The 24,420-nt window shown below is 28.2% G+C and overlaps 2 protein-coding genes across 4 annotated transcripts in view; one reads left to right on the plus strand and one right to left on the minus strand.

Annotated features, from left to right (window-relative positions):
- LOC109601646 (liprin-alpha-1) overlaps positions 1 to 6,520 on the minus strand; it is a 168,263-nt gene extending 161,743 nt beyond the window's left edge. Inside the window, exon 1 of the mRNA XM_049964328.1 lies at positions 6,504 to 6,520. The gene's annotated coding sequence lies outside the window, so the exon portion shown is untranslated. The remainder of the gene's footprint in view (positions 1 to 6,503) is intronic.
- LOC109601678 (diuretic hormone class 2) overlaps positions 1 to 24,420 on the plus strand; it is a 42,820-nt gene that overhangs the window by 13,610 nt on the left and 4,790 nt on the right. Inside the window, exons 2-4 of one of the 3 annotated variants that reach the window (XM_049964338.1) lie at positions 8,264 to 8,377; positions 11,894 to 12,001; positions 19,924 to 20,114. In XM_049964338.1, coding sequence (XP_049820295.1) covers positions 8,268 to 8,377; positions 11,894 to 12,001; positions 19,924 to 20,029 — 324 coding nt within the window. In that variant the 5' untranslated portion in view covers positions 8,264 to 8,267 and the 3' untranslated portion in view covers positions 20,030 to 20,114. Of the gene's footprint in view, positions 1 to 8,263; positions 8,378 to 11,893; positions 12,002 to 19,553; positions 19,746 to 19,923; positions 20,115 to 24,420 lie in introns of those variants that run through there. The other 2 variants (XM_049964337.1, XM_020017946.2) reach the window with 2 other exon arrangements.

Consider the following 24,420-nt stretch of genomic DNA (forward strand, 5'->3'; position numbering starts at 1 on the left):
TTTATATAAAATTTATATTTTTGAATTGCAGTTTCTGATAAAGATTGTATAAAACATTTTCACATTTATATTGTTCATATAAAATATTATTTCTCAAACTCACCACGAAACCAATATGATCTTGCATTAAAATCACTGTAAAAATACAATTATTTTGTTCTTTTTAGTAATGGTATAAAGTTTTAAGATAGAGCAACATAAGTCACAATTTTTTGATGATTTAAAATTGATTTAGGATACTTTTAAAGCGGTGATCTTATAATTATGATCAAATTTTGTTCATCACCACTTAAGATAATAGGTATGTAAAGAAATAAAAATATTTTTAAAGGTTATAATACAAATTTAATAACAAAAACTGAAATCCAATTAGGCAGATATAACTGGAGCTGTCCATGATTCCACAGAACTAATGAATGATTAATCTCCCCTAGATCCATATGATATTCTGTCCACCTCTGCCTCACCGGACTCATTATGTTGTTGAGTTTTCTTAGGAAGTTATTATCTTATACATATTTCTGATGTTTAATAGTAAAACACTGAACTAAAACCGTAATATCTAAAAGATGTGGCTGTCTAAATTATACAAATACAAAGACTTATCTAGAAAATTTCGGAGTTCATTTGAGAGTATAAGATAAATGTTGTACTTCACATTTCGTAAGTACCAAGAGATAGATTTTGAAGAGAATCTCTTAAAGTTGTGCTCGTATTATTTAAACGAAAAGTACCTGTATAAGAATAAGAATAAGAAAAATGATGACTGATTTCTGTTAGAATCTTCGATGAGATTAACTGCCCAAATAAACTTTAACCAATTGTATTGAAAATAAATATTTAGTTTTGATGATCTTTATGGCATTCTAAATATAAAAAATGCACTCAAAAATTATCCAGCAACAATTGTTACAAGTATTTAATTCACCATAATTTCACGTGTACTTATGATTCTCAAATTTAGAACATGTAATGCACATTTAAACTGTACATTTTCAATTATTTTAATTAACAAACGTTCCGTTCCTCTTATCAAACTGCTGTTTCCACCAAATCAGGAATGCCCGCAGGATGCATTTACTTCTGATTCCTTTCACATGCTAAATTTGATTATCAAAGAGATGAAACACACAACAAATCCACATGGTACAAAGTATCAGGACGACTGCAAAAACAAAGTAAACAAAATGTTCGTGTATATTTCCACCGAATACCATAAAAATGTTATAGGGCATATTACTGTATTTCCCTATAAACATGTAAAGACGAAATTTTATTGACAAAAAAAAAATATTTATACGGGTGGACAAGTTTTTATCTGCTTGTAAATGCGGTGTTAAAGAAACCCACACTCGCACTCGCATCATTTCATCTATTTAGTGCTTGGCGAATAACCAGGACGTTTTTACGGTTGCAGTTTATGGTACGCATATTTTGACTGACGTATGCAAATAGAAATTGACAATTCGTCTGCCCACGTTTAAAAATATTTAACTTCCACGCCTACAAAAAAAAACTGAACAGTATGCAAATTAACTCGAACTATTTTACGTGCTTTGCGGTCGGTTTGCACAAAAGGCTTTCATGTATAAAAATGCCACCACCTTTTTTGCCAACCATTTCGATTATTAAGGATTTTAGTAATAAAATCTGGATTTGATCCGAAGAAAAATGTCGGGGCTGTATTTCAGATAATTAAATGTGTGTTACTTCGAAATGAGGTGGTCACGTCCATCCTTCGGGAGGAAATAAATAGGAAGTGCGAGGAAGTTTATTGCACACGCCGAAGTGTGCCTCCCTCAGGGTGGCGAAAGGAAATGTTCGCGTAGCTACTTTTAACAGTTTTCTAGACACCCTTTAACTATCTTAGTGTGGCTTCCAGCGTCGATATTCAATTAGGGGCTATTAAATTATCACTTTTTTCAGCCAACAACTTTGTATCAACGATTCAATAATTTAAATTTGATGCCCAGTGCCAGACGCAATATTTATGCTAAACATCCGACGAAGTTTTCTCATTACTTTTTTTTTTTTGTAAATGTCTCACGGTGTTTTTAATTTGTCCCGTTGACTGTAAATATTTGATGCATTTTTTTATTTAAGTGCAAGTATCTCGGGAGGTGACGGGCAAATAAGAGATGTTGTAAAAAATTTTAATTGAAATTCTTTATGAGCGTATTTAAATCACTTTTCAGGATCACCCCCCGAAAAACAAAAGGGTCCCGCCGTTTTCATAATTTACAAGTCGACTTCAAATTTAAATAAACGCGAGCAATTTTAAATCATCAACTTGTCGAGTTTCCTGTTTAATCTGCAAAATTGGAATCGCATGACATAATTATATTAAAATATCGTCCTCAAATTGTGGAACGAGACAAATGAATAAAATTACTTCAGTTAAACGAGCTTAATTGCAACAGTGTCATCAAATTTACCTCAAACAAAGAAAACCAACGAAACGCAGCTTTATTTGTTACATAAACACAAAGATATTTGCATTTTCCGAAACATTTCATGCTATTAGCCTAACGGGCACACCTCCAGCTTCGCCAGTTTAATACTGGTAGAAGAATTATTTGATGTGTAGATATCAAAAAGTATTAGCTCAGTGTGTTTGTTCTGACAACTTTTCCCCTTTGGCACCTTCTCTGATCTTCGTTTCCTGATCATTTAAATTTTACAAATTTAATAACCCATTTAAAATGAGAGTTTTCCATCCTTCAAATTCCGTATAAATATTGTATATGTGTGTGTTCCAAAATTAATAATATTAATATATTGTTTGAACAACTAAACTAATTTAAACATGAAAAAATAAATGTGGAAAATATTTGACAAACTAAGGTACTGATTAATTAATTAGTTTGCAGTACAATGTTTCAAAAATCAGAATACCTATAAGTTTTAATAAACAATGTATTGTCTTGCGTAAATTATACAAAAGTTTACCTCTTTGACAGCTCCCTGCTTAACAGAGAGTGTCGGAAACGTCTTCTGGCTCTAAGACCAGCTCCAAGCAACCTTCTTTTGATGGTAGACAGACTTACAGTGATTCTAACGTCTGTACAAAGCCTAGATGTAGAGAAATATTCAAAAACTGCAAATATTCAAATAATATTATTGCTCAAAATAAAACATATTGAAAATAGTTTTAAATCAATTATATCTGGGAGATTCAATTCATCTACTTCAAGAGATGCATAGTGTATATGGTGGTGCCTAAAATGAGAAAAATAAAGTTTTCCAACGAAGTTTTCAGCCTTCAAATTCCGTACAAATATTCTATATTTGTTTGTATCAAAGTTAATAATATTAATATGTTGTTTGAACAACTAAACTAACCTAAACATAAAAAAATAAATGTGGAAAATATTTGACAAATTAAGGTACTGATTAATTCATTAGTTTGTAGTACAAAGTTTCAAAAATCAGAACACCAATAAGGTTTAATAAACAATGTAATCTCTTGCATAAATTATACAAAAATCTATCTCTTTGGCAGCTCCCTGCTTAACAAAGAGTGTCGGAAACGTCTTCTGGCTCTAAGACCAGATCCAAGCAACCTTCTTTTGATGATAGACAGACTTACAGTGATTCTAACGTCTGTACAAAGCCTGGATGTAGAGAAATATTCAAGAGCTGCAAATTTTCAAATAATATTCTTACTCGAAATAAAACATATTGAAAATAGTTTCGAACCAATTTAATCAAGGAGATTCAAATCATTTATTTCAAGGAATGTACAGTGCATATGGAGGGACTGAAAGAAGTTCCCTTTTAACATTTTGGAGAATATAGTAGCTTATCATCAAAATCTTCATTTAAAACTTTTTTAAGTATAAGTTTACCAGCTTCAATTCATTTTCCAGACCGGCAAAACTTGTAATCAATTTAAAGAATTGTTAATAAGATTTTGAAGCTTGAGCCTCTTTCTAATGATTGATTCATGACAATTTGATGAAAGGCGTATTTCATAGGTTACACGAAGTTTTTCCACGAGATATTTCTCAATTTCTTCATTGTATCATAGAAGATATGTAACATCAAGTTTTACTTTGATGTTATTTATCTTTAACATATTCATTATCACTTTTGACACAACGAATTAAGATGATTTTTTAACTCAAAAAAAAATGTTTTATACACAGTGTAAGAAAAAAATAGCATTGTTAGACACACATTATTCATTAAAATGGAATCATATATAAAAAACCATCTTAAATAGTCCACACTGAAGACAAACAGTAATATTTTGCAACGTTGTCCAGATTCACATGCAAACTATGCAGAAAAAACTATTTTCCATCTCACATATTACACACACATACACAAACATATGTTTAAAATGGTTATTTTTCCGCAGGACAAAATGCCCCAAATAAATATCGTCGCAACAAACAGAAGCTGAACAAAAATTAAATTAAAAATTCATTCGAATTAATTTTATTTTTATCGCCCGTTTGTATGTTTGCACACTTTGTCGGAATACATCTGAACTGCTCGTGTAGATAAAAACGGCGATTATTAATTTTACCTCCGTGCATCTGACTAAACGCATTCGAAATTAGGAAAAAATTCGATGAAAATTTAAATTTGTTTTACGTGGATTAATTCAACTGCACATGTGACGCGTCCCATTGTGAGATTGCACAATAATATTAGTTTGATGCACTTCAAGGATCAATTAATTCCGTACCTCTGATGTGTCTGTTTATTGTCAAAGCTGAGATTTAATTATTCTAATGTAAACATCAAGTTAAATTAAAATAAAAACACAAATGTGCTTTGAGTTGCACAATTAACGGAAGTCTTAATTAAATATGCGATCCTTTGATATTCCTTTTACAAAGTATTATACAAATTTTGGCATAGCGTGTAATTTCCATTGTGAAACACACAATGGAGTACTTGGCGTTATTAAAATTACAAAAAATAGGAATTCTCACATTAATACAGAGATTACAGAGGTCCTCAATTTAATTAATCAGTTAAGTCGAAGACCGATTTTCAAAAGTAAATGCAAAAGAAACGGTGGTAATCCCGACGAGGCAGAAGCTTGTTTTACTTGTTGAAATCCGCAACCTCATAATGGAACACGTACTTTACATAATAAGTATGAATTACGACCGGGTTAAATATTTTACGCAAATAAGATTTAAACTTGGGTCTTGGTTCTCGACTTCAGGCCTCTTGTAATGCCCGATTGTTTCCTAAGCAAACAGGCGCATTCTTCGTGAATGTAGGTGTCTCGCCAAACAGAGATTTCCCCATTTCTGGATGGTTTAATTCCTGATATTTTACGGGCACTCAGATATCAGTTTGAATCAATTATAATCCTGTTTGTTCGTGTGCATACTCGAATGATTGTTTTTTAAGTCAATATTGGAATTAAACTGAACACACATTCAAGGAATATGTTTGCGTGGTTCAACCACAACTTTACTGTTTGCTTTTTAAAATTATGGTGGATGCACCACAACTTGCAGTAGTGGTCATCATTATAGCAACTATTTAAAATATTAACTTCATATGAACTATTAAAACAATATTAAATTATTAATATTGTTATATAGTCCATTCTAGAAATTATTTTATTGTTAATCTAATGTTATATTTATTTTTCTGAATTAAAAAGAACCTTCTTCTACGAATCTACGACGAATTTCCGAATGAACATTCCAAATACATTTTAATAATCTCTGTATACGTTGATTATTTGTGAATAAAAACGTAAAAATTAAAGTAGTAAAACAAAAAAAAAATCGCATCATGGGTTTCAGTTGATATTTAAACATTCAGTTTGATTTTAATTCTGTAACTGGGATATTTACAGATGAAAGACGATTTGGAGTATTTAGTGACAGGTCAGTACGAGTCTAGAGACTTCTAAGTCAAAAAAAAAAATCCATAATGGTATAGGGTGGTATTGTTCTATGATGTAGAAAGGAGGTCTACATCTGCGACCGTAATATGACCAGTGAAATTTATGCAACAGACATTATCGATAATATTCTAAATTAAACGTCTACCCTTACCAGACAGTCTGGTACACTCAGAAAATTAAAATAATTTCTTCCAGAATTATGGAATCCTTTGGATCAAAATCATCTAGATGACCTGAAAAGAAGTATGTCTCAAAAATGGTGTATTTTTCCTTTTATATATGGGAACAGAATTTCTTATTTATTTTGTAAAATAAATTTTAAGTTGTCCCTGGTTAAATTTCTTAGTGATATTTATTTCCTATAACATAATTGAATCTACCCTACCAGCCAGCCTGGTTCACTCAGAGAATTAAGACAATTTCTTCCAGAATTATCGAATCTTTTGGATCAAAATCATCTGGATAACATGAAAAGAAGTATGTCTCAAAAATGGTGTATTTTTCTTTTTATATGTGGGAACAGAATTTCTTATTTATTTTGTAAAATAAATTTTAAATTGTCCCTGGTTAAATTTCTTAGTGATATTTATTTCCTATAACATAATTGAACTTACCCTACCAGTTAGTCTAGTACACTCAGAGAATTAAGACAATTTTTTCCAGAATTATGGAATCCTTTGGGTCAAAATCATCTGGATGACCTGTAAAGAAGTGTACCTCAAAAATGGTATATTTTTCCTTTTATATGTGGGAACAGAATTTCTTATTTATTTTGTAAAATAAATTGTAAGTTGTCTGGTTAAATTTCTTAGTGATATTTATTCCCTATAACATAATTGAACCTACCCTATCACCCCGTCTGGTACACTCAGAGAATTAAGACAATTTCTTACACAATTATGGAATCCTTTGGATCAAAATCATCTGGATGACCTGAAAAGAAGTATGCCTCAAAAATGGTGTATTTTTCCTTTTATATGTGGGAACAGAATTTCTTATTTATTTTGTAAAATAAATTTTAAGTTGTTCCTGGTTAAATTTATTAGTGATATTTATTTCCTATGACATAATTGAACCTACCCTACTAGCCAGACTGGTACACTCAGAGAATTAACAAAATTTCTTACACAATTATGGAATCCTTCGGATCAAAATCATCTGGATGACCTGAAAAGAAGTATGTCTCAAAAATGGTGTATTTTTCGTTTTATATGTGGGAACAGAATTTCTTATTTATTTTGTAAAATAAATTTTAAGTTGTCCCTGGTTAAATTTCTTAGCGATATTTATTTTCTATATCATAATTGAACCTACCCTACCAGCCAGTCTGGTCAGTTTTTTCCAGAATTATGGAATCCTTTGGATCAAAGTCATCTAGATGACCTGAAAATAAGTATGCCTCAAAAATGGTGTACTTTTCCTTTTATATGTGAGAACAGAATTTCTTATTTATTTTATAACATAAATTTTAAGTTGTCCCTGGTTAAATTTCTTAGTGATGTTTATTTCCTATGACATAATTGAACCACCACCCTGTTTCACAGTGAGTAAAACAAACGTTTTATGTAGTTTTATCCCTGAAGCACATCTAACATATACTAAACCACCATTTTTATATAAATAAAATGTAGACTCCTTAATAAATACTACCAATTGGCACAGTTCTTTGGTCCAGTGGATGTGATACTGAGCAAATCGAAATCGGGCCTTCACTTTATTTGTAGAAGCCTTCCTCTGACAGATCTTGAACTACATTTTATTAAGTCCCATTTTCTTCAGGTTGGCTTTAATAATTTGCCTTGAGTTAACGATATCAATAGATTACTTTTTGTCATTCGAATTATCTGTTGATCGATAATACAGTTTGACTACGATCTATTATTAAATAATTATAATAAGTAAAAGACCCCTTTCAGTAATCGACTTAATAAAGACAGATCATTGAAATACTATATATAATAATATATAATTATAACAATAAAATTAAATTGACTAGTAGTAAAGTTGGCATAGCAATAACAGAAAAATAAAATATAATGAAATCCAATTCAAATATTAGAGCTCAAAATTTTTTAAACAAGGTAATATATTCATGACCACTACTGTAATTGTTTAAAATTATGGTGAATGCGCCCTTATTGCATGAAATTGTTTTCGATATTATTTAATTTACCTCCCATACAAAGAACAACGAGATTTAATCTATCACATCATCTAAATCGTAGTTGAAGGGAAAATTTTGTAATTTCCCCCGAGGACCAAAATGGAATATTCGTATGTAGATTAAATGTATCGCTTTATACACACAATTTTCCAACATAAAAACAATGTAAAATAAACAAGGTCAAAAAATAAACTAATTTAAAATATTTGTTGCAGGAAGATGAAGCCATCAACGGTCAACAATGCAGCATCCATCTTTGTTTTGTTGGTAATTGGAATAGTTCTGTTGCAAGTGACGACGACGTACGCAGCTCCACACCCGGCCAGGTAGTAGTATCAACTTCAATGACTACTATGTTTCTGATATTATTATTATCTGTTATGATAGCAAATTAAATTGCGTTATTTTGACATATTTATGAGGCCAGATTACCAATGCTTGGGTGTTGCAGCATCGCCGAACAAAATGAACTCAATCAACTGCATCATAATTGCCAAAGCCCCGAATAATTATTTAACATTTTGTCGGTCGTTAAAACAAAATTACCCTCATTAAAAAAGATCGTTAAACTTTTTCAATAAGGGATCCGTTTAAAGGCAAGTTGTCAAGTTTCCTGTATGGAGGCGACTTGGAAAATGTCGCCGGCGGTACGAGCCGTAAGATTAACTGGAAACACACCGGCATACCTCAATTCACTGATCCTTTAATTCAGTTTCGTCGCGGCCGCCAAAGTGGCCCGTCGAATCGATATCTTAATTATTGCTGAACCGTCGTTGCGGCCGAGTCGAGGGCCTTTGGAGTACGCGCGTCTCGTTACGGTGGATTACGGTAACCGCAACTTGCGGACTTGTTTGGCCACCCACTGCTCCTGTTCCTACTTAGTAAATGTTGTAAACTGACAGCAACCGATACATGATATTGGTTTTTAAATTAACATGTATTAAATGGGTAAAATATAATTATCAGACTTATTATATATTCCGATTCTGGTCATGATTTTATATTTTTATACAAATAAAATATGATGTTCCTTGAACAATTTCGTGGAGCAGTTTTTCAAACTTTTTAAAAAGCTATGATTAAATGTCACCCTGTAAATGTGAATCATAAAATATTTTACTTATTAATCAATAGAATATGGCGGAGTCATCAATTTATTGATAATTCCATGGAAATCAATGGAATTCATTTATAAAAATTATTGATTAATCAGGATAATTTAATCGACTAATCAGCGAAATTGTGCTACTTAATAATCGAAGGAATTTAATGATCATTTATTGAAATAACTGATTAGTTAAATTCAATTAATAAGGAATATTATACTGTTTCATTAGTAAAATTGTAGTGACCACAATGTGGATTTAATTCCCTAATTAATTAGTGGAACTAATTTGTTGATTGTTGAAATTTACTAATTCATCTATTGGACTTACTGAATAGTTAAAGAAAAATACTGAACAATCAGGAGAATTTGACCGACTCATCAGAAAAATTATACAGATTATAAAATTATACTAATCAATAAGTTGATCTTACTGATTAATCAGAGGAATTTAATGATTCATATATGAAAATTACTGAGTAATCAATAAAGCACAATTAATCAGAAAAATTGGACTGATTAATTAGTAGAGTTGTTGATTAAAAAGTTAAGTTATACTAAGAAACCGGTGAAACTTTATAATAAATAATAGAATTATACTTATAACATAAATCAGTGGACATACAGATTAATACAGAGGAATTTAATGATTCATTTGTGGAAATTACTGATTAATTAGTAGAATTCAGTTAATCAGGAAAATTTGACTGTTTATTCAGTGAAATTGTCCTGTTTACAAGATGGAGTTTTACTAATTAATCGTGGAAACTTTCTAATTAATCAGTAGAATTGTGCTCAGTGGACTACGAAAATTACAAATTAATCAAAGGAAGAAACTGAACAATTGGAAGAATTTGACCGATTTTTTAATGAAATTATACTGATTACAAAGTTATACTAATCATTAAGTTAAACTTACAGTTTAATCAGAGGAATTTAATAATTCATCACTGGAAATTACTGATCAATCAGTGGAATTTAATTAATTAAGAATATTTAACTTTCTTGTCCTGTTTACGTAGTGGAATTATACTAATTAATCGGTGGAACTTACTGATTAATCAGTAAAATTAAATTTATCAGTCAGTGGAACTTATTAATACATTCATGGAAATTAAAAATTTATCAAAGAAAGTTAGTAAAAAATTACAAACTAAAGTTAGGCTAATCAATAAGTTGAACTTACAGATTAATCAGACGAATCTAATGATTCATCTATGGATTTTACTGATTAATCAGAGGAGCTCAATTAATCAGGAAAATTGAACAGATTTATCAACGAAGTTGTTGATTACAAAGTGAAATTATACTAATTAATCTGTGGAACTTACTCATTAATCAATAGAATTGACTTACTAATGCATTTATGAAATTTATAAATTAAGCAAAGGAACAAACTGAACAATTTGGCCGATTTTTCAGTGAAATTGTACTGATTACAAAGTAAAGTTATACTAATCATTAAGTTCGACTTACAGATTAATTAGAGGAATTTAATGATTCATCTATGAAAATAACTGATTAATGGAAAATTTAACTGTTTCTTCAGTGAAATTCAGTGAAATGTTTACAGGAATGGAGTTATACTAATTAATCTCCATCATGGAAATTAAAAATTAATCAAAGAAACCTACTGAACAATTATGAGAAATTGTACTAACTTCAAAGTAGAGTTATTTTAATTAACAAGTTCTTCTTACAGATTAATCAGATGAAATTAATAATTCATCTGTGAAAATTACTAATTAATAAATGGAAGCGATTTTATGAGGAAAATTTAATTGTTTCATCTATGAAATTATACTGGTTCGTCAGTGTAATAAGACTGATTAATCAATAAAAATGAACTAATTAATTATTGAATTCCATTGATTGTCAATGGATGAATTATAATTAAAGTAATCAGTGATACAGATTTAGAAAATACGCTAATTTTTACTTATTTTTATAATCTGTTAAAAAATAATAATAAAATAACAGTGCTGATAACTTAAAATAAATACTCATAACAGTTAACTGACACATTCATCAGATTTTAAACTCATAATATAGTTGAATTAAGAAAAGAAAAAATAAATTGTAATAATTTTAAAAGGTTATTATTAAAATTGACTTATTTATCAATGAAATTGTAATGACTTCAAAGTAGAGTTATATTAATTAATACGTTGATATTAAAAATTAATCTGATGAATTTAATGATTCATCTGTGAAAATTATTAATTAATCAATGGAACTGAGTTTATCAGGAAAATTTGACTATTTCATCTATGAAATTGTACTGATTACAAAAGTTGTTGACTACAAAGTGAAGTTATACGAATACTTATACATCAATGGACTAATCACTACGTTTAACTTATAGATTCATCAGTGTAATAATACTTATTAATCAGTAAAAATGACTGATTAATTAGTTGAATTCCATTGATAGTCAATGAAAGAATTATTAATTAAAGTAATCAGTGATTAAGATTTAGAAAGTATGCCAATTTGTGCTCATTTTTATAAACAGTTATAAAATAGTAATAAAATAAAAGTGCTGGTAACTTCATATCTAAAATAAATATTACACATGACAGTTAACTGGCGCATTCACCAGATTTTAAACTCATAATAGTGTTGAGTTAAAAAAAGAAAAAATAAACTGTAATAATTTTAAAGAGTTATTGTATTGTGTAATGATTATATCATTTGAAAGCTGAGCAAGTACTTACAAGACATCTCACGTATATTTCAGTTATCCTGGTTACTACTCTCCAATGCAAATGGAAGGCGCCAATTCAGAATACCTACTCCAAACCATAGCCAGACTGCGACAAGCCCTTAACGCCGACGATTTGGAAAAGTAAGTACCGCATTAAAATGATAATACGTCGATTTGCGTATTTTTCTCCTAATTCGTATAACCTTTTATCTCTTGTCGTGTTTACGAATGTGGACAAATAAAAACGCAATATCTCTTACGTGCAAGTTTAATCCGTGTTCCGCACAACGCTGTACAAAACACCCGAGTGCCGTCTGTCTTTGTCAATAATTAGGTACGTATGTGTTTTTGTTTTCGACGTAATACGCCTCGAGAATGTTGATTTTGGAGGCGTGCAATTTGCCACCGAATGCAGGATGCACGTCTAATGGGACGTGAGGACTTCAATCGTTTCCCATCGATTAGGGTAAAGGCTGTTTATCTGCATCAAGATACGCTTCCGGTACAACAAACGTCACAAATGTGTGCCAATTCTCGACGCTAATCGATTGTGACTACTGAAAGTTACATTAACTGAGCCGCGACTTTGCAGATTCATATCCGTTACTGCGTCGGGAGATGAGTTTGCAACAGGTATTTTCGCAGGACGTTGTCTAATTTCGAAGAGTGCCTTTAGTGGCGTCGAGGCAACCATTTCCGTCAGCCTATTGGTGTTTGTATACGTGAATATTTCAGAGAGTAGCGTAGTGGTTAATGAACTTCTGCCAAGAGGATGTTAAATTTTCTACTAGTTTGTCTCAAACTATTGCCAAGTGTGTACTCTACGATTGCCTCCCGAGAGTTTCACTACAGTTAGATCAATATTTGTCAAAATCGCTTAATACTATGTCAGATCATTTTGATTATCTTGATAGACGAGTAATCGAGATCTTTATCTGCGGACGTAAAATGGGTTCATAAATCTCGTGTCATAAATTTTAAACCAGAATACGAAAACATCAAAAATGCAAAAGTTCATTCTCACACCATAAATAAATCATATCGAACAAGGCTGTCAGTTATAATTTATCGTAATACGACAGTCATAAAAGATTTAAAAGGGGTTACATATGAAATTAAAATTATTTGGCATTTATGATAAAGATATGTTCTATTTAAAACAAAAAATATAAAATATTGACAAAACGAGAAAAATATATTATAATATATTTAATAAATTTTTGATTATTTTTAAGTTAGTACCAAATATTTAAATAAAAATGTTCAAATAACACACAATAATTACTTTTGAAGATTTTATTATTTTATAAATATTTATTTTAACAATTTTAAATAAATGATGAATTTATTTAGGAAATAAATACATCAGAAAATTTATTTTAAAAAAAAAAAAATATATATATATTTATGTATTGTTTTATGTAATTTACATTAATTTATTGAAAAGAAATAATTATTTATAATAAAACTACTGTATAAATTATTTTGTCATAAATATTTACTATTTGAATTATAATTTGCATACAACACTGAAAAAAAGTATTATTAGCTTTTGATTATATATTATTTTATCAATTTCAAATATTTAACCAAAAAAATAGTTCAAATAAAATAAATGTGTCACAGTATTTTCTTTTAAAAATATACGTGTTTTACATATATTTATTTCAAGGATTTCAAATAAAAATAATAATTATATGAGAAAATACTATTTTAATAAAATTATAATTGAAGGGCATCTGATTTATTTATTGTCATATTAACAATGTCAGATGAATAAATTTATTAAAAAATACTAAGTAAGTAATCATTCTATTTAAATTATTATTTACAGTTTAAAAAGATACAGAAAACAATGAAAAAAATTATTATTGGCTTTTGACTATACATTATATTATCAATTTCTGATGAGTACCAAATATTCAACCAAAATATAGTTCAATAATAATATTGCAATTTGACTAGTTTTATTAAATTATTTATTATTTATTTATAATAATATCATCGTATAAATTATTTTTTTAATCTTGTTTGTGGTTACAACTATTTAAATTATTATATATAGTTTAAAAAAATACAGGCAATAATGAAAAAAATTGTTATTAGCTTTTGACTATTATTTTATCAATTTCTAATAAGTATTACACATTAAACATAAAATAAATGTGTCACAGTATTTTCTTTTGAAAATATGTTTTTTACAAATATTTCTATATTAAAAAGGTATAAATCATTCTATTATTTATCTTTAATAATATTATTGTATAAATTATTTTTTTATCTTGTTTTATGTGGTTACAACTATTTAAATTATTATGTCTGATTTAAAGAGATAAAGAAAACAATTAAAAAAATTGTTATTAGCTTTTGATTATATATTATTTTACTAATTTCTAATATTTAGTCAAAAAAAAAATAGTTAAAATAAAATAAACATGTCATTATTTATTTTTGAAAATACACATGTTTTACAAAAAATTATTTCAAGCAATTTAAATAAAAATAATGATTATTTAGGAAATAAATATATCAGAAAAATTAATTTTCATAAAATTATAATTGAAAGGCATAGTAACTTATCTGATTTATTTATTGTTATAATAAGAATTGTTATATATAATTTCGATATACTTATTAATAAGGCGTAAATCATTCTATTATTTATCTATAATAATATCATTGTATAAATTATTTTTTAATCTTATTATATATGGTTATAACTGTTTAAATTATTATTTATGGTTTAAAAAGATTCAGACAACAATGAAAACAATTGTTATTAGCTTTTGACTATATATTATTTCATCAATTTAATCAAATTAATAAGTACCAAATATTTAACCAATAAATAGTTCAAATAAAATAAACATGTCACAATATTTACTTTTGATAATATACATGTTTTACAAATATTTATTTCAAGGATTTAAAAAAAAAATAATGATTATTTAGGAAATAATTATATCAGAAAATTTAATTTTCATAAGACAAAATAACTTGCCTGATTTATTTATTGAAATAATAACAATGTAATTTACATCAATTTATAAAAAATATTTTTACTATTATTATTATTATTATTATTCATAATAAAACCATCACATAAATTATTATTTAATCTTAAATAATTTATCATTATTGTTTTAACATATTCTGACAACAGTGACACAATTTGTCTATATTATTGTAAGTAATACCAGAGACAATTGTTGTAAATCACAAATTATATATTAATAAACCCATAAATATTACACTATTCATATTATTAGTAAGTGGGTGGGATATTAATAAAATCTGGCATGATCGTCTAGTTTATTTATAATCCACAATAACGGCGAATTTAATTTAAGATTCCATTCGTGTAATGAGTCCCTAACGCCTTATGTAACTGTGCGTGTGTATTAATAACCATCTTGTCGAAACTAAACGTATAATTTTTTATTTACGAATGCGACGATCCAATTGGAAATACGTGTGCATATTCACGATATCGAATCAAAGAGCGCCGACGTGTAAAAACCCCTTTGGAACATACGAAATTGCATCCGCGACGTGGAAAATTGATTCCGTTTTAAAGCACACTTTCACAATGTCCTAAAAACCACCGACAAATGTAATATAATACCTTATGAAACGAGTTTTCCTAAGCCCGACTTGTCCCGCAAATTGAAAATAAATACATTGCCGGAATGGCGGATTAAAAAATCAACGTTAGGAAACGGTGAAAAAACGATAAACGGATTAGAATGTTCGAGTGGGCACCTGATACCATTGTTGCTTTGCGTGTGCGATTTTCGTACGACGTTTATGCCCCGGTTCATTCGGCAGGAACTCTTAAATCAAGTTGCATAAGCGCGCCCGTACATCTGGGATTTGGCATGCCAAAAATTCTTTCGTTTTATGGTCAATAAATGTATTTTAACAAGTCGTTTACTACCTACATAATTAAGTCGAACGGTTTTCGTGGTTGTACAATAAATTGTTCATATTTCGCGCAGATTGAGTTAATGCACACAAATTTGCCGGACCGTAAATATTTGGAGAGCCTAACGGCGCTTCCACTTGCAACAGTGATGTGCATGTCTCGTAAAGTTTGTTTTTAAGTGTGCTTTTAACTAAAATAAAACTATTGGCACGAAGCAAATCAATTTTAATTTAATTTTAAGTAATTTGTCTTTGTTGGTGTTAACATTATTATTACAATTTTGTTAATCATATTTATGGATTTTTAGAAATATTCATTGCCAAAATTTTCAATAATAAGATAAACATTTTTTTAACATTAACATCTGTAAATATATAAATAAAATTTAATTAAAAAATTAAAATCCTGGGAAAGTTGTTTTGATCTAGCTTCTTCTTTGTTTCTTAAAGTTGCTGGACCAATAAGAGTCACAACTGTTGGGAGAAGCCGTATAAAAGAAATCATGACTTTCTAAAAGCAATATACAAATCTTATTTAGAACAGATTTAGTGACAGGATAGGTATTTCACTAAATAAAATTGGCAAACATTATATATAATGATTTGTTTTAAATTTGGAATTATAATATCCATAAATTTATAATTAACTTTTATATTGTATAATTATTGTATAATTTCCTGATTCTGTTGTATCTATCTTGAATAAAGAAGTAAATTAGACATTTGTGGATGACTCATGAAAAAAACAGTACTGGAAACCAATTTACACTCCTTTTTTAAAAAAACTTATTGTAATAAATCTGAAGAATGTAAAATTACAAGGCTTGGTATCACGTATCAACTGTTACTAGGAGAAATAAATTAAGTTAATTTAAAATAGCCTCTCCAATCGCCAGATCTCAACCCAATTGGGCATCTGTGGTGTTACTTAAGAAGGCAAACATAGAGGATACAACATAAAATCGTATTTTTCGTTCTATTTCAACTCAAAACCTACAGATATTATTTGTAATAAAACTGATACTTCTGGTGTTAATATTTTATGTCAAAACAATGTATTAAATTAAAAATTGGTCTTTTCTAAATTTTTTAATAAAAAATAAAAAAATTATAAAAATTACACAAGAGGTTATAATATAATATAAATTAAAATTAAATATAATTTAATACAACATAATGTCAGCCAATCCCAATCACTAACAAATTGAATTTTCACCTTTGGCACTTTTTATGACGTTTTTATCCTTCAAATTTTATAAAAATATTGTGTATTAGGAAAGCAGTGATATAATTAATCACACTTTTTTAATGAAATTATATAATCTCAACTAAACTAACTAACAATACCGGAAACCAATTTAAAAAAAACTTATTGTAACAAACCTGAAGAATGTAAAATTACAAGGCTTGGTATCACGTATCAACTGTTACCAAGAGAAACAAATTAAGTTAATTTAGAATAGTCTCTCCAATCGCCAGATCTCAACGCAATTGGGCATTTGTGGGGTTACTCAAGAAGGAAAACACAGAGGATACAATATAAAATCAAAGGTAGGCCTAAGAGTTACCCTGAAAAAAGATGGGATCTAATAACCATTCACTTTTCTTCTTAGAAAAATGTATACAGTAATTAAAAACAGTGAAAGAGGGACCCACAGAATATTAATAAAAAAAATAAATAAAAAACAAAAGTATTTTTGTTCTATTTCAACTTAAAACCTATATATATTATTTGTAATAAAACAGATATTTATGGTGTTAATATTTTAGGTCAAGAAAATGTATTAAACTAAAATTGTTCTTTTTTAAATTTTTTAATAAAAAATAAACAAATTACAAAAATTACACAAGAAGTTATATAATATAATATATATTAAAATTAAATATAATTTAATACAACATAATGTCAGCCAATCCCAATCACTAACAAACTGAGTTTTCTCCTTAGTCACTTTTTATGAAGTTTTTATCCTTCAAATTTTATAAAAATATTATGTATTAGTAAAACAGTCATATAATTAATCACATTTTTCTAATGAAATTATATCATCAAACTAACTAAAAGATGGGGAAGAAATGAAAATCTTTTTATAGCAGTCTATAACAAAAAATATTGAACTGTGCTTCTTGTTAGCACTAAGAATTAATCTAATTATGAAACTAGTTACTTATGCTGTTTTATAATATTAATTTATTAATGTTTTAAAACGCACATATGACAGTTAGTTAACGTATATGCCAAAAATTAAATATCCAGCATCAAAATCGGTGGTTTTACATGTATTTTAGTTTCCATCAACCTTTCAAAAAATTTGGAAAAAAAATTAATAACTCTAAAATTATTGGGTTGGGACTATGTCATGGTATAGCCATTTTATTTGCAATTACATGTAGAATTTAAAAATCTCATAAAATACATGTTGCTTTATTGAAAATAACAAAGAAAATGTCACTTCACTACACTTTACTACAAAAATGTAATATAAAAATTTATTAAAATATATCATGAACCAAATACGTGAATTACTTTTTCAGGTACTACAGGTCTTGAAGTCTTATTTGTAATAAAATAGATATCTATAGGGTGTTCGATACTTTAGATCAAGACAGCGTATTAAACTAAAAATTCGACATTTTTAAATTAAAGTGGTTATAATATATATTAAAATTAAATATAATCTAATATATATATATATATATATATATATATATATATATATATATAACACAGCCAATGCTAATCTCTAAAAAATTGATTTTATTGAATGTATTAATTTTTTTATTGACTGCTATTAGTAATAATTACATAAATAAGTCATCTCTGTAACATATAAAAACAAATATACCTTTACCTAGACAAAACTTTAAATAGATAGTCAAAATTTATTTTCAGAATAGTGAGATATAATATTAGTCTTGGTATTTGGTTTATTTATATACATAATTTAAAAACAAGATTTAGGCGATCGTGCCAGCTAGAAATTATAAAAATTTATATTAACTATTTTCACACGCCTGAAGTTTCAGTTTCTGAACGGTCCCGACCACCCTTTTGACATTTCCATAACTTGTATTAAATAATATAATAATATAATCATGACTACGGGCCTGGAACATAATCAATTAAGCCTACTGTTACATATTTTACCTGTTTGGCCTAACACAATAAACCAAATTCGGGGTGACTCGAAATGTGCGCCTGGGGCCCAGCAGTTTCGACTTACGTACCACCAGTAAAACGACGAAATAAGGTGCTAATTTCGTGGAATTACGAGATTTTATCACTCAGTCCCTAACTCATTTAGTTCCGTCCGAGAACTCGTATTGCATTTGCCTTATTATTTTCATGTGAAATGGGATCGCTAAGCAAATACCGTTTGGTTCATCTCACTTCGATGTTAAGTAAAAATGTTGAGTTGTATGTGCTGATATTCTTACAAGTCACCCAATGACAATTCAGTTCTGTTTTGTTACCATTGTAAACATTGTTAATAAAAATCGTTAATTTTTAAAAAAAAGTACATGTTGAAACAGAATTTGATATACACATATAACACATATCCATACTAGAAAAAATCCCACAAAAATGCATATCATTTATATCTCGTATAATCACACGAAACACATCTGGACGTATTTATTATTCTCGCTTTATTAACAATAAAAAGTCATAATTAATTACCTCATTATTACATGATAAAGTGCTTCGCTTATTGTCCTTGTCAAAAATTACTTTACATATTATTTTTTTATTGTACGACATTTGCAGCGAGAATTTGATCTTGAAAAATGAATTTAGCAATATCAAGGAAGTCGCAAAAAGATATGACGGATGCGAGAGTAAGAAACGGGGAATAGACTTCGGAATAAACAGGGGATTCCCACCGCTTTGGAAAAAATGCATGCTTACTAAAATGAACGCACTAAAAACTTATGGTTAGGAAAACTGATACCACATAACATACTGTGCCTTATTTGTTTTTTCTATATAATAAACGATTGATTGACTACTAAAAGTTTTTTAATTATTAAATGGAGTTAAGTATGTTGTTGTACAATTGTAAATAATTAATTTTGTGCTTGCTTTTGTCGTGTGTCTTTAACTAAACGACAATATCTAAATTTTAGAAAAATTTTAGGCCAACGAAGAGAATTTCTCTTGATTTAGGAACTGATTCATCACATCCAGCCAAGTTGCAAAATGATATATTGAACATGAATGAACTTCTTAGAAATTATGGTTGAAAATTATTTAATATTTTGCATTTATTTCTGTTTGTATATTTATGTTTGTAAGAACAAATTATGAATAAAACTTTGCAATATTTCAGTTTTTTTTATTTATTTTGGTTGAATAATTTGCATAAAAAAGTCCTTTAAGAAATAAAGTAAAAATGGGTTGTTCATTAAACAGAACAGAAAAGTGTGTTTGATAAATATCAGGCCTTGACAAAAAAGGACTTTTTTGTGTGTTTATTTTATTTATCAACATAATCATCAATTTTTCCATTATTACTTTATTAGAATCAATAAATTTTTGTTAACGTTCTACAAGTAAATTCAAGCCATGAGGAAAAAATTAAAGTTGGCAGTTATAGAGACTGCCAATAGAAGTGAAAACTTAGAACTTTTACTATTAAAATTTGAAATTTCATAATGTTTTAATTAAATTTATCAACATCAATCTGGTTTTCACATCTATTGACACTCCGAGCAACAATGTTATGCATGATTATATGTTTTTTTATTATTTAAATATATTACGGGCTGTACAAGATCATGACAAAATATAAATACAATTCAATTGAAATAACAATTAATATACAATCATATTATTCATGGATAGTATTTGTATTTACTTAAATTTCAATGTACTTGATTTTTAACATTATTTTAAATGTTTGCATCATTGTTAACATTAATTTCAACAATATATAGACTTTTTGTACTTTCAATTATTTTATTTTGTTCTAAAAAAGATGCAATAGGCTTATGGTAACTAAAGTAAAAAATGAAAATGTTTGATTCAAATTTACCTAATTATCGCGTAAAAGCGGCATCGATTATCGTTTTATGTTTTGTAGTACAGAGTTTTCGATTATTGGACATAATTAAATAAATTTTTCACTAAATCCATTCAGTTTCACTTATAAGATATACACAGCACTATACGTCAACTGTATAGCTACAGACATACTGCTATAAGCATGTCGGTGACGCGAACGCATGATTTCACTCATCCAAAAAGTATCTAAGGCGCACAGCACACTGAGCGTGCGTCAATCATGAGCATGTCAATGACGAGAAGGCATAATATTTCCCTACCAAAAAATACTCAACGCGACTAAAGAAGTTTTCACTTCTAAAAATACATTAAATCTATTATTATTTGTTAGGAAAGGCTAATTTTCAGTTTACACACTTTTGTTGACGTTATAAAAAACAAGTATGTTTTACTTTTGTTTAATAAACATCCCTCCTTCGATTGTAAAATATGTACAACCAGATACTGATCTTGAACGATTATTTGGGAAATTGATTTTTTCCTTGAAAGTATATTAGAAATAAAGATGATCCTGAAAATTTCGAATATTTCTATATAGAGATTCCTTTCAGACGGCATTCTCCTCTATGTACCCTCCACTTTCAAAACAGTAATAGATATTAGCGTCAAACTCATTTCTGGCTTAGCTGGTGGCTTTTAACAAAACCCCTGCATTAGTAAAATTTTACGTGATTTCAAAATGCTCTCAATGTACAGCTGTAACTCACCCTCTAGTTCCGGGATTTTATTCTTAAGGTCTAGTTTTCGGGTACCTCTTGAAACGCCAACAAACACATAGTTTGTTTATCTAGTAACCGAGGTTACCAACCAACAACTTTTTTCTTTTGTCTGAATTTATTAACAAAAGAAGGACGAGCATGTCGGTGACGCGAACCCATAAGATTTTTTCCTAACAAAAAAGTGCCCAACGTATTATTGGGTTTAGGTCTATGTCATGGTACAGCGATTTTATTTGCAATTATTTGTAGAATTTAAAAATCCCATAAATTATAATAAAAAAGAAAATGTCACTTTCGACCAAACGGGAATGAAATTTTGTTCAAAATTAATTAGTAAAGTAGTTCAAGTCAAGTTATAATGGCTATATAAATTTCATCATTCATTCATTTTTCTGTTCTCCATAAACTAAGGAAAACAATTTAATACAAAAATGTTAAAATGTAATATAAAAATTTATTCAAATATATAATGAACCAAATATATATATTACTTTTTCAGGTACTATAGGTCTTGAAGACATATTTGGACTAGGATAGGTACTTATAATGTTAGCCTTCATATAAACAAAAAAATTATGTAATTATGGAAAAAAGTTAAAACCACACGAAACATGTTTAATTCAATTACGAAGTGTAACATAAATTTCTACAATGACAGTTAAATATTAAAACAGTTTATTTATAGATTTAGTGGAAAATATCTATTGGGGATTTTTTTATCGTGATTTATTCCATCATTAAAAAACAAAGGAATTGACCATATGTTTTATGCTCCAAAAATGACATGCCTAATAAAATATATCAATAGAATATTTTAAGCCACATTTTAGCAGATAAGAATCCTCGGCGCGTCCATAAATAAAATTTACGACAACGGGAAACGTTGTTTATTAATATTATTACGTTTTCCAAATAGGATTAAATTCATGTTTCCCATTGTGCACGGATAAAACTGCATCGAGTGTATCTAAAAATGTTTAAACAAGGCTATATATGCTAAAAGCTAATGGTAACGGTCGTTCCGCCTATCCATTTATACAATTCCACTTGATTATTATATTACAAGAATGCATATTTCGAAATGTAATCCAGAAAATTGGGTTAACAATTATTAGTTTAGTGCCGGTGAGCAGGATTTTTACTGATACGTTGCCAGAAGCCTGATTAATCGTGTTTATGCAATGTGTGCACCATTAATTCCAAAAAATATGCTTTACAAATAAACGTCTATTTATATTTTCATTAACGCAGCCGTAATGTGTTAACGTACAATAACAAAATCATACCTACTACCACACACACATATTATGGGGGTACGCCATGCGTGGCGACAAAATCATTTCAAATTCGAGTAAATTATGCAAAACGATTGTGTACACGCATGTCAAACAGGAAGGTAAATTAGATTACGGACGAAACAGACGTTTCGATCGTGGATTAGGATACGATAGGAAAATTCAAATTGCCTCCAACTGAATTTTCCTTTTTTGCGGCTACCTGCTGATCCACGCGTACTTGTATACACTTTGATTCCGCAGAATGAACCAACCGCCTTTTTATCTTGGATCGATGTTAAACAGGCAATTTCAGCACACTGTGTGTATAAAAATTTATAATGCAAATATCCGTTTTTATCCAAAGGTTAAATAATTTATTTTGTATGCGACAGATAAAACATATTAATTGAAATCTATTTGTGATTTTCCAATTATTGTTAAATACTTTAAATATTTGTTGTTTGATTCATGGCTGATATTTGCAAGAAAACGGTTAAAAAAGTCCGCGATAATTGACATTAATTCAATTCGAACAGTTTGAATGTTAAATGTAAACATTCCATCTCATTTGCATTATACATTTTCAACGACCTGTTCATTTAGCACATGACAGATTACCATGTTTAATATATACTTTTTTCTAAATTTACTTTGTGCACGTTTTATTAAATCGGTTTTATTGACTATTTATAATTGAATTTTTCAATAAATTTATTTGTGTGCTTTATTACAAAATAATAGCCTTTGGCACGGCACGTTAAATTGCTACATAACAACAGTTTGTTCTAAGCAAAACAAAAGATTTTTCCACAAATTTAAATAATTTATGTTATGACATATGCTTAAAATTCTTTGAAATATTTCACATATCTTATAATGTATTGTTACATATTAATTACTTTTACACAAAGAAAAATATTCATTGCCAATAAAATTACTTTCATTTTTTAAAATATTTCTGGAGAAAAGCACTTTAAATATTTGATTTTAATAATGTTCAAATATAACAAATTTATATTGTATATTTCCATTAAAATATTAATAAAACATAAAATTTATTAAATTAATTACCGAAATAGAAGGCAAAAACTATTTTATTAATACCGATTAATTTATATTCATTTCTTTCTCCCTGTTTTATGAAAAAGTTATTATTATTATTATTATTATTAAAACAATATTTTATCTCTGGCTATTGAATAAAAGTTATGTAATTTATTAATATCATGTTTAATAAATATTTTTTAAAACATTATTTTGTAAACATTTTATCCCTTTTTGGTTTGATTGACTATTTATTATATTTTGCATTAAATATAAATAATTTATGTTGGTGGCATATTAAATACATGATAAAAACATGGTTATTATAATAAATTAATATATTTTAAATCAGGAGATAAACTAATAAAAATTATTTATTAAATTAATTTCCGAAATAGAAGGCAAAAACTTGTCTCTATTTTATTAATATCGATTAATTTATATTCCTTTCTTTCTCCCTGTGTTATGAAAAAGTTATTATTAATATTATTATTAAAACAGTATTTTATCTCTGACTATTGAATAAAAGTT

The sequence above is a fragment of the Aethina tumida genome, chromosome 3 (assembly GCF_024364675.1).
Source record: "Aethina tumida isolate Nest 87 chromosome 3, icAetTumi1.1, whole genome shotgun sequence".
Classification (NCBI taxonomy): domain Eukaryota; kingdom Metazoa; phylum Arthropoda; class Insecta; order Coleoptera; family Nitidulidae; genus Aethina; species Aethina tumida.